The following is a 17,747-nucleotide window of genomic DNA, read 5'->3' as shown; positions in this document are numbered from 1 at the left end:
ATGAAGTCGTATTGTCCTTATAATTAAGTGATTTGACTTAAAAATGGGTATCATAACAGGAAAGACAATTTTTTTGGGGTAAACTTAACTTGACTTTAAAAATTCAGAAAAATTCTTTAAAATTAATGAAATTGTCTTTAAATTTGTTGTTTTTTTGCATCTTGACTACAAATAAAAATATCGTTGCAAAATAGGACACATAGGATACACCACTTTATTTTAAAGACGTTTTTACATGAAACATAGCATAATTTCTACTGGAGTCGAGTCTAAATTTGGAAAATAACGTTGTCGTTAATTCGTTTTTAAATGACTTTGATAGCATATAAAGAAAAAAATCTGAAAAAAGAAAAATTAAAATTTGCTTCCTAGGAGCAAGTACACAAAACCCAAATTTAAAAGAGAATTGTGTCTTAAAAGTATCCTTACTTGTATTCTGCGCTTCTTTGGCTCGGAATCAATACCAAATTTTTTAAAGTAAAGACAAAATCTTTGGAAACGGGAATGGTTTTCTTATTTCAGTGTATACACATTCTCCAAAATATTGTATATGGGACCATAATAAGATAACTAGTCAAATTTTAAACGTAATCAAGACAAAGTTTCTGTTCTTAATATTAATAAGAGTGAATTTTAAAATAAAATGATTTTAATTTCATAGAACCCTCAGACTCCTATACACGCAAAAAAATAATTCTTTCCTCCCAAACGAAATTTTAGACAAACAAAGTTCGTTTCTCATTTGCTTTTCGCTGTAAGGAAGTGTATTTGGAAGAAAAGTATATACTTTTTGTGATAAACGTTTATTCTTTTCCAGGATGTAAAAACAATTTCATAAAGACTAACTCAAAAAAAATTTTTTTCTGGCTAATTGCATTTTCCCTCACATCTTTCTCACTTCCACGAAGATTTTTAGTTCTTAGCACCTTTTTCTGTAATACAAACAATGTAGAAGAAATTATACGATTTTATAATTTTTTAAAATTTTTTTACCTTTCGCCTGGACGGAGAATCGAACCGCGGACCATGCACTTTGTAAGCCAACACACTAACCACAGAGCTATGTACCTGTTATGGTCATCAAGAGATAAATATCCATATAAGTTATATTTATATAGCATAGCTTGCGGCGCCCACGAACCGAATAAACAAAGTTTATTTAACAGAAACGAACATTTAGTTTGGCACCGTGGAGCAGTGGTTGCTACGTCTGACTCTCATGCCAAGGGTCGTGGGTTCGATCCCTGCTTCAACCAAAGTTTTTTTTTTTTTTACATACATTCTACATATGTTCCGAAGATTCCGAAAAAACTGCTCAACTTTACATTGTACTATATTAAATTTTGAACTGTAAAATGTGTTTTATTAAAGACCAAAAGTCAGAAAAGAAGAGTGTTTGATATAAACGAAATGGACTCTGTTGTTGTTTCAAAAATAACTTTTTTTATTGAAAAAATAAAAACTTTGTAACAAACGAATTTTTTTGGTGATAAAAGTTTAAAATTTTCGAAGCAATTCAAAAAAACTCTAACAAAAGAAAAACGTTTTCGGTACACGTTTTCCAAACGTTTTTTTTCTTTGCGTGTAGGAGGGCAACAATACGTTGACAATTTTTAAATAAATATTTTTAATTACAAAAACAAACAAAAAAAATGGAAAACTTGAAATTCATTGTTATGATAAAGATTCCCTTTGACGAAATTTTCTATAGAAATAAAATTTTGACAATTTTTTTTTTATAGAAATAAAATTTTGACAAAATTTTTTATAGAAATAAAATTTACAAAAAATTTTCTATATAAATAAAATTTTGACAACATTTTTCATAGAAATACAATTTTGACAAAATTTTGTATAGAAATAAAATGTTGACAAAATTTGCTATATAAATAAAATTTTGACAAAATTTTCTATATAAATAAAATTGTGATAAAATTTTCTGTATAATTTTCTATATAAATAAAATTTTGACAAAATTTTCAATAGAAATAAAATTTTGACAACATTTTCAATAGAAATAAAATTTTGACAAAATTTTCAATAGAAATAAAATTTTGACAAAATTTTCAATAGAAATAAAATTTTGACTAAATTTTCTATAGAAATAAAATTATGACTAAATTTTCTAGTGAAATAAAATTTTCACAAAATTTTCCATAGAAATAAAATTTTGACAAAATTTTGTATAGAAATAAAATTTTGACAAAATTTTCTATAGAAATAAAATTTGGTCTAAATTTTCTATAGAAATAAAATTTTGAAAATTTTTTAAATTTGGTTGATTTGTGGTAATTTTTTTTCAAATTTTTGGTATATTATTTTTTGGCATGTGTAGAAACTGTGCTTTAGATACATTTTTGTTTTTTTAATATTTTTTATTTTATTGTAAATTAATTTCTTTTTCTTCCCATTCTGTTGGACTCATTGATTTCTAAAAAAATCCATGACATTGCAAGTTTTGTCATTTTCACAATTAAAAACAAAAAAATTCCAAAGACATTGTCATCGGCTTCAACTTTTACTTTTTTGTATTTTACCTTATCCACCCTGGACAAATGTTTAAATTCTCACAATTTTTATAAAATAGTGAATGATAAATAAAAATTCCTACGTGACTTAAATATTAATTTTGCTTTGGTTTTTTTTTTTTTTTGTTTTCTATAATGAACTTCTGAATAATAAAATAACAAAAATTAGAGCACTACCAATGAAGAAAAACAAAACCTGAGGTACTTAAAGTATCTTCTTCCATTGTTGAGGGTTTTGTCGTGCCCTTGTTAATTATTTCTTATTTCTCTACCCTGGTATGGTTTATTCTGATAGGCATGTGACAAAATCAAGTACAAGTCAGAGTTCCTTAAACGGAGCAGAATGAACATTATAAACGAAATAAAACGAAAAAAATGTTGAGTTTATTCAATGATAAACCCAAGGGATTTAACAGTGGGCTATTAGAATAAATAAATGTATTTAAAATTAAATTAGATGAAATGAAATTATATTAAAATAAATTAAATAAGATAAATTTATTTTGATCGATTTTATTTTTAATTTAATTTAATAGGATAAATTTATGTTGGTTGAATTATGTTATTTTTAATTTATATTAATTTAGTTTTATTTATTTTTGTTTAATTTATCAAATTTTAATTTAATTTAATTTGCTTGAAGTATTAGTCTTCAAGACTCTTCTTTGTTGTTTACCTTTATGCCTTTATGTGACTTCTGTTCACCCAATTGTCTCAAGAGTCTGCAAAGATGTTCCCTTTCTCTTAAGTATACAAGTGTGTGTGTGTACGAGTAAACATACGTATATCTCAGAACATGTAACTTAAGAGTACATATGGATTTCAAGTTAAGTGTCATCCTCCGGTTTTGATTGTGGTCTCTATTCCGTTTTGTGGAGGGGATAAAAATATGTAATCTTGAAAATTCAACATTCCGTTTGGAGGTCTAGCCACTTGTTTTCATTTATTTTTGTTGAGTTTATTCCCCTAGGAAGAACATGTCATGGTATATTCGGGATGGGGAGTTTTTTACGCTCTAGCACTTTTCTGTGGTAAGCAAGCGTGTGTAAATTTTCTAAATAGATTTCATTGTTTTAACATTTACAATTTAATTCGCTTTTTTGTCTTGCTATTATCATTGGATAAAACACCAAATCATGGAATAATTGAAGGAAATAGAGAATAGGAAGCTAGTCTGACAAAAAAAAAAAAAAATAAACAAAAACATAAGGACCGACAGAATAAAAGGAACAAGTGGCTACATCTGCAACACTCTCCTCTATATTTCCCAGTTTAGTATCATAAACAAGATGACAATGACTGACTTGGCTATATGACCAAGTAAAGTAATAACTGAGTGAATGAGTGTTCCACATCAGTGTGTTTGTCATCATCTTCTAACATATCTTGTAAGCACTTCACTTGGAGTAGTGGTGTATCATGAATGCATTTTAAATACAGGCAGAAGGTTACTCGATTTTGCGTATAACCGCTCTTCTGGTAGATGAGTATGCTTTTCATTCTGTTAGGGGGATCTGCTGCTGGATTCATCCTCTACATGAAAGGGGAGTTTAAATCAACAAACAAAGCTCCACCACAAAATAAAGACAAGTTGAAACATGGAAACAAACTAGCGTGGTTTGTTTATGTTGTTGTAGTAGTTGTTATTGCTGTTACTATTACTGGTAGGGTTTGTTGTTATTTACCATGTTTTCGTAGTCATTCTCTCACCCAGTGGGACAATTTGTATTTTTTCTGCTATGTGGGGTGGTCAAAACATTTTTTCTATATGTGTGATCGTCTCATATCTGCTATATGGGAGAATTTCTGTAGGCCACAACATATGGGTGTGTGTATGTGATTTTTTTGGTCTTTGTTTATCTTTCTCTCATTTGCTTTAGCTGCGGAAGATGACATCCATTCAGTTGTTGTTTTATTGTAGACATAAGTTATTGCTTCCTTATAAACAACAACAACAACTATGCAACCACCAGCTAATGTAAACAACACTGCCAACAGTGGCATTTATACACACATTTTGTGTGTGTAATAGATACATACGCCTTTTTATCATTAAATATCGCGCTCCAACATATATCATGCAAAAGTTTTTCGTATGAAATTCGTTAGTATATTTAGATGTATGCTTTAAATTTTAATAATATTAATTGATATATATGTGTTTCGATGTCATTTTTTAAACTCTTTCTAACTGACTTTGCATATAGCGTGGTTCGGCTATAAGAAGGAAAATTGTCAACATTTTATTTCTATAGACAAGTTTGCCAAAATTTTATTTCTATAAAAAATTTTGTCAAAATTTTATATCTACAGAAAATTTTGTCAAAATTTTGTTTCTATAGAAAATTTTGTCAAAATATTTTTGTCTATAGAAAAATTTGTCAAAATTTACAGAAAATTTTGTCAAAATTTTATTTCCATAGCAAATTTTGTCAAAATATATCTTTAGAAAATTTTGTCAAAATATATCTATAGAAAATTATGTCGAAATTTTATTTCCACGGAAAATTTTGTCAAAATTTTATTTGTTGTTGTTTCTTTGATTTCAGCTTAAAACCATGCATTGTCTAAACTACAAGTGAAGCTAAACCCACAGAGGAAAAGAATGTTTGTCAAATTTATTTGGGCAAATCCCTATAGACTGCAAGATGGTTGGATGGACGCACGTTTCGGAATTACCATATTCGTCATCAGCATCCTCTACTTGCAGCAAAATTATCAACCAATTATCAGAATAAATTCAGGCAGTTCATTAAACCCAACAATGAACTGCACTTAAACCTTCCGAAAAAAGGTTTTACATGATAGCCGGCTTATGCCGAAATAAATTCATACAAACATATATTTAATAAACATTCTTTTCCTCTGTTGGTTAAGCTACACTTGTAGTTTAGTCAATGCATGGTTTTAAGCTGAAATAAAAAAACAACAACAATGATTAAAGAAAATTTTATTTCTATAGAAAATGTTGCCAAAATTTCATTGCTATAGAAAATTTGGTCAAAAATTTATTTCTATAGAGAATTTTGTCAAAATTTTATTTCTATAGAAAATTTTGTCAAAATTTCATTTCTATAAAAAATTTTGTCAAAATTTTATTTCTATGGAAAATTTTGCCAACATTTTATGTCTATAGAAAATTTTGTCAAAATTTTATTTCTTTAAAAAATTTTTGGCAAATTTTTATTTCTATAGAAAAATTTGTCAAAATTTTATTTCTATAGAAAATTTTGTCAAAATTTTATTTCTATAGAAAATTTTGTCAAAATTTTATTTCTATAGAAAATTTTGCTAAAACTTTATTTCTATAGAAAATTTTGTCAAAATATTATATCTATAGAAAATTTTGTCAACATTTTATTTCTATAGAAAATTTTGTCAAAATTTTATTTCTATAGAAAATTTTACCAAAATTTTATTTCTATTAAAAATTTTGTCAAAATTTTATTTCTATAAAAATTTTTGTTAAAATTTTATTTCTATAAAAATGTTTGTCAAAATTGTATTACTATAGAAAATTTTGTCAAAATTTTATTTCTATAGGAAATTTTGTCAAAATTCTATTTCTATGCAGTGGTGATCACGCGTATGTAAGAAGATATGGCCGAAATAAATTTTTCTTAAAAAAAAAATTCGCGGATTTTCATCAAAATTTAGATTTTATTGATCGAAAAAACTATTGCTCGTCTTAAATTTCTGTAATTTATTAATTTAATGGGGATTGTTTAAATGTTCAAAAGTTTTTGTTAAAAATATTGAATTACTTTATTTCTATCGAAAATTTTGTCAAAATGTTATTTCTATAACAAAATTTTGTCAACATTTTATTTCTATAGAAAATTTTGTCAAAATTTTATTTCTATACCAAAATTTTGACAAAATTTTATTTCGTTAGAAAATTTTTGACAAAATTTTATTTCTATAGAAAATTTTATTTCTATAGAAAATTTTGTCAAAATTTTATTTCTATAGAAAATTTTGTCAAAATTTTATTTCTATAGAAAATTTTGTCAAAATTTTATTTCTATAGAAAATTTTGTCAAAATTTTATTTCTATAGAAAATTTTTTCAAAATTTTATTTCTACAGAAAATTTTGTCAAAATTTTATTTCTATAGAAAATTTTGTCAAAATGTTATTTCTATAGAAAATTTTGTCAAAAATTTATTTCTATGGGAAATTTTGCCAAAATTTTATATCTATAGAAAATTTTGTCAAAATTTTATTTTTTTAGAAAATTTTTGGCAAAATTTTATTTCTATAGAAAATTTTGTCAAAATTTTATTTCTATAGAAAATTTTGTCAAATTTTCATTGCTATAGCAAATTTGGTCAAAAATTTATTTCTATAGAGAATTTTGGTCAAAATTTTATTTCTATAGAGAATTTTGTCAAAATTTTATTTCTATAGAAAATTTGGTCAAAAATTTATTTCTATATAGAATTTTGGTCGAAATTTTATTTCTATAGAAAATTTTGTCAAAATTTTATTTCTATAGAAAATTTTGTCAAAATTTTATTTCTATAGAAAATTTTGTCAAAATTTTATTTCTATAGAAAATTTTGTAAAAATTGTATTTCTATGCCGTGGTGATCACGCGTATGTAAGAAGATATGGCCGAAATAAATTTTTTATAAAAAAATTTAATTTTTCGAGGATCAAAATTTTGATTTTTTTTATCGTAAAAAAACATTGCTCGTCTTATTTACCTGTAATTTATTAATTTGATGGGGATTTTTTAAATGTTCAAAATTTTTTGTTCAAAATATTGAATTACTTTATTATATTTTCCACATGATAAAAATCTTGAAAAAAATGTATTTATAACTTTTCTTTAACTACCATCTCTTGCATTGGGCCAACCGCAAAACCAATGGAAAATAAAATCAAAATAACAACAAACTCATTTTCAAGTATATCATGCTCTGGTTAGTTATAAATAGTCCATTATAAGAAAACGCTCACATATATGATGTCTATATAAGATTAAAAATAATAAAAAAATAATGCAAAGAAAAGAAGTAAAAAATTAAAAACAACGATTAAGCAACCCACTGACCATATGTGAAAAAAAAAACATAACGGTGACCTATAAAAATACGAAAATATTAAACTATACTACATCAAGTGTAATAAATGGCCATAACAAAAAACAAAATATTTTAATCTAGAACATATAGTGCTAAATAAAAAATTTTTATATTTAAAATGTAATGAAAAAAGTATAAAAAAGTCATTAAAATAAATGTTATGTTATACGTAAAACTAAACACCTCGATTTAAAACCGGTAATATGAATAAGAATTATAAAAAAGCAGAAACAAAAATTATAATAATAATGAAATTATCCATGAAACCTAAGAAAAATTCTTAGAAAATCTACTTTGCCACTACATTCATAAGCACGTTTTTTAAAATATATTTTTTTGTGTTATCTTTTCACCAGAATTACTATGAATTTCTTACTAGAGAAAATGTGTAAAACACCACCATTAACTGCTAACACCTTAAAGGTGTCATAATAAATTAAAAAACAAAAATACTAGTTATCTAATAAAACCAAAAAAAGTAAAAACTTTAAAGTGCCATATATACCTAAATTGCCATTGAGGAAGAAAGCCAAAGCATTAATACACATGCATAATTTATTTTTACGTATCAAGACCCACCTTAGTGTTTTAACCTCCCAAAATTCTTCCCAATCCTCACCCCATCATAAAAATAAACAGCAACTTCCTACAATTGTGACTTCACCTGCTTCGGCCAACGCTACACCACGTCATCGTCATAATTCTGCACCGGATATGGAATTGCAACGGACACGTTCTCTTAAATCGATACGTGTGCGTAAGATCTCAAAAGGTTCATTGAAATCCTTAAGGCGTGGCACTGTATGTGTCACCGTTAGCACTCATGCATCATCGGTGTTTTATGATACCGATACAGAGGTAATCATCAAATAAAATATAAAATTTTGTTAATGTCTGAGAGATATTAAAAGAGAGAGAGAGAGAGAGAGACAGGAAGAGACAATGGATGTTATTCTCTTAGGAATAAGGGCTATCGACTCACTCGTAAACCATTTGAGAGCTCTTAAACACTTTCCCTTTCATTTGAAAATAAAACCAAAGTTGTATTGTATGATTTTTTTCACTAATTCTTTGATTATTATTTGTTTTCAATTATTTTTGTTAATAAAAATATATTGCTCCATGTAAAAGTTAGTTATGCAAAATAAAATTTAAAAAAAAAAACCTAATCCCTCTGTTTAATTCTCATAATCTTTGGGAAATGAATGAGTTCTTAAGCTCTTTGCTTTTGTTTTGATTAACTGTTTACATTAATGAGACATACCTAACATAGAGATAACACTCATACTTTTAGATAACGAAATATCTCTCTAAAATTCTATAGCTGTCTCTGTGTATTGTTCTTTGCGGCATGTAAAGACTTTTGCCAGCAAGTGTGTTAATGTGTATACAGAAGATCGAATATTGGGTGTATGATTGTATTATTGGCTTGCCATTATTGATTAAATTTTGATGATATTAGGTTGGTTCGTATCTTATTCTCAAAAGAAATAATGGACTAAGCAAATAAATCTAAAAATGCAAAGATTGAACTCCTCATAAATTGCGGGAAAAATTGTAGCTGGAACTCCAACGTCTCTAAAGACCAAATTTCAAATTTATTCCAGCTCAGCCTATAAATTAAAAATTAGATTAAAAATTCTTAAAATTTTTTTAAGTTTACGCAGCTTTTATCTTTTGAAAAAAAAAGCGAAGCGGAATACTTTTTATTATAATATCTTTAGACTTGAAAACCCGTTGCTGGAAAATTCTCAAACTTTTTTAATTCCTATCCTTTATGGTTTTTCTGCTGATATTTATTTCAAAAAAGAACGCGCACGGATCCACAGTCAACTTAATCGAAGTTTAATTCAATTAGGCTAACTGTTATGAGACCGGAGGTTTGTGCCGGTGCCTTTCGTTAGATGCAGTCTACTATTTCGTCTGCTTAGAGGTCCTATATGGTGGATTCATGTTTAATCGACTGCCTTGTCAGGGTGAAAAATACCGCCGTCCTACATAACTCCCATCATTCGTATAAAGAATGCTGCGTGCAGGAAGCGATCGATAACCGTAATAGCTACTACATCAATTGACGGCCTGTCATTACGAGATAGTGGATGTTTGTCACTTGATCCTATCGTCTACTTTGTAAGGACGCAAATTTTCGTCGATTTGCCTCCTAAAACTGCTATGATTTTCTCTCAATTGAATCCCATCACGTCGACATCTTTCTTATGGCGAATTTTTCGGCGAAGACTCGACTGATACTTGTAATAGCTACTACATCCGATATCTCGCCTTCAATTGGCGGCCTGCCAATACGAGATAGGTGATGTTTATCACTTGTCTGCATAGATTTGTGTTTGGCTATTTTTGTAAGGATGCAAAAATGTGTCGGTTTTCACGTAAAGACAGCTCTGGTTTTGTCTCACGTGGCTCTCATCACGTCGACATCTTTCCTAAGATGAATGTTTCGGGCAGAACTCGATCGTAATTCGTAATAGCTACTGCATCAGACACCTCGCAAACCTTCAATTGGTGGTCTGTTATAACGAGATAATGGATTTTTGTCGCATGATCCTTCATGGATTCATGTTTCTTCTCAGGACGAACATTTCTATCGGATTCTTCTTAAACACTGTTCTGATTTTGCCTCACGTGATTCCCATCACGTCGATATCTTTTTTATGACGAATGTTTCGTGTAGTATGTTACTCGATCGATACTTGTCGTAGCTACTTCATCAACCATCTCACACATCTTGTAAATTGGTGGCTTGTAAAAACGAGATAGTGTATTTTTGTAATTTGAAGCTGTGTGGAGGCCGTTTTGGGTGGGGACACCTGATCTGATTAAAAATTCAATTTTGACGATAGTCATCGAAGTAAAAGATTTATCGTACACAGTATCAAAATGCTCAGGATGGACTCACCGATCGATATTGCTCTTTCGCCATTTGTCCAAGGACACTCTCTCTGGCTGAAATTTCGATGCTAGTGCATCAATCAATGAGCCTAATGTAAACGAATGCCAAATTGAAAGGCTTATGCAGTAGACAAAGTAAGGGTATGGTCCACGATAGCTACAGTTGGTAGAATTCTACCAAAGTGGTAGATTTTTTAGATCGATTGGTAGAATTCTTGATGTTTTGGTAGATTTTGTAAAATATTCCTCTCTAAAAGTTTTCTATGGAAATAAAATTTTGACAAAATTTTCTATAGAAATAAAATTTTGACAAATTTTTTGACAAAATTTTCTATAGAAATTAAATTTTGACAAAATTTTCTATAGAAATAAAATTTCGACAAAATTTTCTATAGAAATAAAATTTCGACAAAATTGTCTAAAGAAATAAAATTTTGTCAAAATATTCAATAGAAATAAAATTTTAACAAAATTTTCTATAGAAATACAATTTTGGCAAATTTTCTATAAGAAAAGCATTGTTTCGTATAAGTAACGTATATTATACAATAAATATACCACATACGCTATAGGGGTCAAGAGAATATATTCTATTAATATCATTCATACTAGAGCATTGCATCGGTCATATATTTTTGTGTTCGAGAACATCTCGAAGCCCAACAAGTAAGGTAGAGATTTGTAGTCGTTCCCGTTTGGACCGATGTTTGTAAGTTCGAATACAACCATAACTCGTTCTCGTTTGTGTTGTATGAAACGGTCAATCAAACAACTTCAGTCTTCGGGATCAAACACAACGAGTCAAATTGTTTTCGAAAACAAAGTGAAGGAAACGAGGATTTCGAATCTTTTTTTGCCCTCACGTAGTAACTATAACAACAACTTTTATATGTATTGTACGTTTGTTTAGTTGTAAGTTGATGGAAAGGCGCTTGTGTATGAAGTAAAAAAAATAACATAAAGTGGACAAAACCTTCTGCATTTCTATGTAAAAAGGTATTAACAGCAAAACTAAATATTGCTCTAGTTTTTCGGAGAAACATTTGGGATGATATTTTGGGCATTATAGTAAGTAATCGTTAAAAAATCCAATTCACTTTTTCGTATAAAAAATAAGGGGCATTCGTATTTAAAGGAAATAAAATATTTTTCCTTTTTCTATAGAAATAAAATTTTGACAAAATTTTCCATAGAAATAAAATGTCGACAAAATTTTCTATTGAAATAAAATTTTCACAAAATTTTTTATAGAAATAAAATGTTGATAAAATTTTCTAGAGAAATAAAATTTTGACCAAATTTTCTATAGAAATAAAATTTTTGATAAAATTTTCTATAGAAATAAAATTTTGATAAAATTTTTTATAGATATACGATGTTGACAAAATTTTCTATAGAAATAAAATTTTGAGAAAATTTTCTATAGAAATAAAATGTTAATAATTTTCTATAGAAAAAAAAAATTTTTTATAGATTTACTCGTTTGCGAATAAGTTCATTGTTCTTTACTTCTAAAAAAATTTCCCTGAAGACGAACATCGGAGATGTTTCGAAATATTGGATAATATTAAATAAAAATACAACTCAAAAACACAACAACTGTTTCTCTGTTTTTATTCATATGACCTCAAGCCGAACTATACAAATATAATGTTGATACAATTTTCTATAAAAATAAAATTTTGACAAAATTTTCTATAGAAATAAAATTTTGATAAAATTTTCTATAGAAATACAATTTTGATAGAATTTTCTATAGAAATAGAATTTTGATAATTTTTTTTATAGATGTTAACAATATTTTCTATTGAAATAAAATTTTGACAAAATTTTCTATAGAAAAAAATTATGACAACATTTTTTATAGAAATAAAATTTTAATAAAATTTTCTATAGAAATAAAATTTTGATAAAAATTTTTATAGAAATAAAATTTTCACAAAGTTTTCTATAGAAATAAAATTTTGATAAAATTTTCTATACAAATAAAATTTTGATAAAATATGGCCCGTTTGCAATACCATCCGACCTACATCAATGACAAATACTTATGCCAAGTTTCAAGTCGATAGCTTGTTTCGTTCGGAAGTTAGCGTGATTTCAACAGACGGTCGGACGGACATGCGTAGATCGACTCAGAATTTCACCGCGACCCAGAATATGTATACTTTATGGGGTCTTAGAGCAATATTTCGATGTATTACAAACGGAATGACAAACTAAATATACCCCCTTCCTATGGTGGATGGTATAAAAAACAGACAAAAAATACAAAAATAAATTTACTTTTGCTAGTTACATATAAAAACATAACAAATTTAAACATTTGCCTTGTTAGAATTACTCATTTTATCGTCAATAAGCTTAACTATTAATTACAAACTTATACAGTATGTCAAGAAAGTCTTTTGACATTGCCAACTATTTCAAATTCTAAAAATAATTGTAATATTAAATATTTTATTAAATTTTTAATTCTGTGTACGTATGTATACTTTGCAAAATACATAATAAAATATTTTTTTAAAATTTCATTATATTTAATTTTGGAACAAAACTTAATTTTTATCCCATTGTCAAAACACTTTCTTGACAAACTGTATCTAAAGAAACACAAACTGTATGACTTCTTTTCTCATTAAGCATGATTCCATTTTTTGTCATAACATACTCGAGAACTTTGCAAATTCCCGAAACTCCCGCTAAATGTTCGAGTATTCTCGATTATCCCGTTTCACCAAATGCAATCGAATGTTTGCTTGCGACCGAGAATGGAAACAAATGCACAACATCAATGATGTGACGTCACAACAACATTCACTCGATACTGAATTATTGGGTGTGATTCAAACCATGTCTCATTCATACATTTACATTCATTCGAACCGATTCGGTCAAGCCAGTGTTCTCATTCTATTCATTCGATCAATGAAGATTATTCAGTCTTCTCGAACCGTTTCATGAGTTCAGTTGTGTGCGCTATGAATGAATGTTCTCATGCAATGCTCTAATTCATACGTCACCCTGATATACTACCAATATTGCAAAAAATATCTCTTATTAACTGCTAAACCAATAAACCTAAATTCGAGAAATAATCAAAAATAGCCTTGCCCAATTTTTTTTTAACACATGCAAAATTCCAACAACACATATTACAACGATAAAAATGTCAAAAATGTCTGACACCTTCAAATCATAAACTTAAAATTCAAGGGTATGTTTTGAATCAAAACATTTAACATTTTTAATTCGTCCTCAACATATAATCCCATACATATCTCATAGTTTTAGTTTAGTAGAATTTTTATGGGTCATATAAATATAGATTTATACATAAGTAAAATACACAGCACAGACATGTTAGCAATGTTCAGCAGATCAAAGAGATTTATAACAAAACTGTATTCAAATATAAAAAAAAAAAAAAAAAAAAAATAGAAGCAGGCAATAAGTTTGTAGAATACTTTCCTATGTTGTTTTCTAAAAATGCCTACGTGGCCATATATTCTATCTTTAATTTGATTACAGATATAAATTGGATTAATGTCCACTAATCTTATTTTGTTTATTACAATTCTCTAAAAATATAGAACATATAGAAGGTATTTTACACTATAATGTAGACCAGATATATTTGGGTTTTCATAAACATTCCTATCTATGTAGAAAATTGTTCAAAAAATTAATAAAAAGTAAATATTATGAGCAGGAAAAAAGAAAGTCCATTAATAGATAAATAACTCAATATATTGGAAATACAATGCATTTGTTTCTACTACACCTGATATTGTGTCTGAAGTTTGTTTATGCCATATATTTTAAAGATTTTTTAAAAATTTTTTGGTATAGAAAATTTGATCGAGTTTCTTTGTAGATAATTACTTTGAAAATTGATTTTTATGGAAAAATTAACAAATTTGAACAATTTGTTGTTGATTCCATGAAAATATCTTAATATGTTTTTTATTTCCCAATCCCAATTTTGAAAGGAAATTAATTATCGGCACGCTTTCGTCCCCAAAACTCGTACAGAAATTTAAATTAAAATTCCTCACCAAAGTCCCCAAGTTTTAATAAACAAAATCAAAAAAAAGGAAGCAGGCTCTGCTGAGGAAAAACCGTAATAATTTAAAAATTTAAAAAAAATAATATATTTTGTCATACCAGCTTGCAGGCTGCAATAAGATAAATATTTCAAAATACACAACCAGGAGAGCGGTGATCGTCTTCCAAATACTCGGGAAATGAAAATGGGGATTCAATCAATGGTTACCACTCGAGCCACAAATGATCTACCCAAATTTTCAGAAAATTGTACCAAACAAAACTTATTTTGCAAAATTTTATATAGAAAATTTTGTTAAAATTTTATTTGTATAAGAAATTTTGTCAAAATTTTATTTCTATAGAAAAATTTTGTCAAAATTTAATTTCTATAGAAAATTTTGTCAAAATTCTATTTATATAGAATATTTTGTCAAAATTAGTATAGAACAATTTTGACAAATTAAAAATTTTTCTATAGAAATAAAATTTAGTAAAAATTTTTACAAAATTTATTTCTATAGAAAATTTTGTCAAAATTTTATTTCTATAGAAAAATTTGTCAAAATTTTATTTCTATAGAAAATTTTGTCAAAATTTTATTTCTATAGAAAAATTTGTCAAAATTTTGTTTCTATAGAAAATTTTGTCAAAATTTTATTTCTATAGAAAATTTTGTCAAAATTTTATTTCTATAGAAAAATTTGTCAAAATTTTATTTCTATAGAAAATTTTGTCAAAATTTTATTTCTATAGAAAATTTTTCCAAAATTTTATTCCTATCGAAAATTTTTCCAAAATTTTATTTCTATAGAAAATTTTGTCAAAATTTTATTTCTATCGAAAATTTTGTCATAATTTTATTTTTATCGAAAATTTTGTTCAAAATTTTATTTCTATAGAAAAATTTGTCAAAATTTTATTTCTATAGAAAATTTTGTCAAAATTTTATTTGTGTAGGAAATTTTGTCAAGATTTTATTTCTATAGAAAATATTTGCAAAATTTTATTTCTATCGAAAATTTTTCCAAAATTTTATTTCTATAGTACACTTTTGTCAAAATTTTATTTGTATAGGAAATTTTGTCAAAATTTTATTTCTATAGAAAATTTTGTCAAAAATTTATTTCTATAGAAAATTTTGTCAAAATTTTATTTCTATAGAAATTTTTTGTCAAAATTTTATTTCTATAGAAAATTTTTTCAAAATGTTTTTTCTATAGAAAATTTTATCAAAATTTTATTTCTATAGAAAATTTTGTCAACATTTTATTTCTATAGAAAATTTTGTCAACATTTTATTTCTATAGAAAATTTTATCAAAATTTTATTTCTATAGAAAATTTTGTCAACATTTTATTTCTATAGAAACTTTTTGCAAAATTTTATTTCTATAGAAAATTTTTGCAAAATTTTATTTCTATATAAAATTTTGTAAAAATTTTATTTCTATAGAAAATTTTGTCAAATTTTTATTTCTAAAGAAATTTTTTGTCAAATTTTTATTTCTATATACATTTTTTGTCAAAATTTTATTTCTATAGAAAAATTTGTCAAAATTTTATTTCTATAGAAAAATTTGTCAAAATTTTATTTCTATAGAAAATTTTGTCAAAATTTTATTTCTATAGAAAATTTTGTCATAATTTTATTTTTATCGAAAAATTTGTTCAAAATTTTATTTCTATAGAAAAATTTGTCAAAATTTTATTTCTATAGAAAAATTTGTCAAAATTTTATTTCTATAGAAAATTTTGTCAACATTTTATTTCTATAGAAAATTTTGTAAAAATTTTATTTCTATAGAAAATTTTGTCAAAATTTTATTTCTATCGAAAATCTTGTCAAAATTTTATTTCTATAGAAAATTTTGTCAAAATTTTATTGGTGTAGGAAATTTTGTCAAGATTTTATTTCTATAGAAAATATTTGCAAAATTTTATTTCTATCGAAAATTTTTCCAAAATTTTATTTCTATAGAAAATTTTGTCAAAATTTTATTTGTATAGAAAATTTTGTCAAAATTTTATTTCTATAGAAAATTTTGTCAAACATTTATTTCTATAGAAAATTTTGTCAAAATTTTATTTCTATAGAAATTTTTTGTCAAAATTTTATTTCTATAGAAAATTTTTTCAAAATGTTTTTTCAATAGAAAATTTTATCAAAATGTTATTTCTATAGAAAATTTTGTCAACATTTTTTTTCTATAGAAAATTTTTGCAAAATATTATTTCTATAGAAAATTTGGTCAAAATTTTATTTCTATAGAAAATTTTATCAAAATTTTATTTCTATAGAAAATTTTGTCAACATTTTATTTCTATAGAAACTTTTTGCAAAATTTTATTTCTATAGAAAATTTTTGCAAAATTTTATTTCTATATAAAATGTTGTAAAAATTTTGATTCTATAGAAAATTGTGTCAAATTTTTATTTCTAAAGACATTTTTTGTCAAAATTTTATTTCTATATACATTTTTTGTCAAAATTTTATTTCTATAGAAATTTTTTGTCAAAATTTTATTTTTATAGAAAATTTTGCCAAAATTTTATTTCTATAGAAAATTTTATCAAAATTTTAGTTCTATAGAAAATTTTGTCAAAATTTTATTTCTATAGAAACTTTTTGCAAAATTTTATTTCTATAGAAACATTAAGAATTCTACCAATATACCAAACAGTAAAAAATATACCATTTTTGGTAGAATTCTAACAACTGTGGCAACCGTGTTTCGATCACCATGAACGAAAATTTAGTTCTAAATGGCCAAGTTTTAAAATTGTTTTGTAGATCAATATAACAACCATCATCATCATTTCTAGGGAGCCACCGTGGTGCAATGGTTAGCATACCCGCCTTGCATACACAAGGTCGTGGGTTCGATTCCTGCTACGACCGAACACCAAAAAGTTTTTCAGCGGTGGATTATCCCACCTCAGTAATGCTGGTGACATTTCTGAGGGTTTCAAAGCTTCTCTAAGTGGTTTCACTGGAATGTGGAACGCCGTTCGGACTCGGCTATAAAAAGGGGGTCCCTTGTCATTGAGCTTAACATGGAATCGGGCAGGACTCAGTGATAAGAGAGAAGTTCACCACTGTGGTATCACAATGGACTGAATAGTCTAAGTGAGCCTGATACATCGGGCTGGCACTTAACCTAATCTAACCTATC

The 17,747-nt window shown here is 26.3% G+C and overlaps 1 protein-coding gene across 14 annotated transcripts in view; it reads left to right on the top strand.

Moving 5' to 3' along the window:
• Nucleotides 1-17,747, top strand: part of Pkn (serine/threonine-protein kinase N) — a 209,851-nt gene that overhangs the window by 111,004 nt on the left and 81,100 nt on the right. For 9 of the 14 annotated variants that reach the window (XM_075311987.1, XM_075311988.1, XM_075311989.1 and 6 more), the window contains one exon: nt 7,974-8,475. The exons of 4 other annotated variants lie outside the window; for them this stretch is intronic. In XM_075311987.1, coding sequence (XP_075168102.1) covers nt 8,164-8,475 — 312 coding nt within the window. In that variant the 5' untranslated portion in view covers nt 7,974-8,163. Of the gene's footprint in view, nt 1-7,973; nt 8,476-17,747 lie in introns of those variants that run through there. One more of the 14 variants, XM_075312000.1, reaches the window with a different exon arrangement.

Source organism: Haematobia irritans, chromosome 5, assembly GCF_050003625.1.
Source record: "Haematobia irritans isolate KBUSLIRL chromosome 5, ASM5000362v1, whole genome shotgun sequence".
NCBI lineage: Eukaryota > Metazoa > Arthropoda > Insecta > Diptera > Muscidae > Haematobia > Haematobia irritans.
Note: the sequence above shows the minus strand (reverse complement) of the source record. Positions and strands in the feature narration are given on the sequence as shown.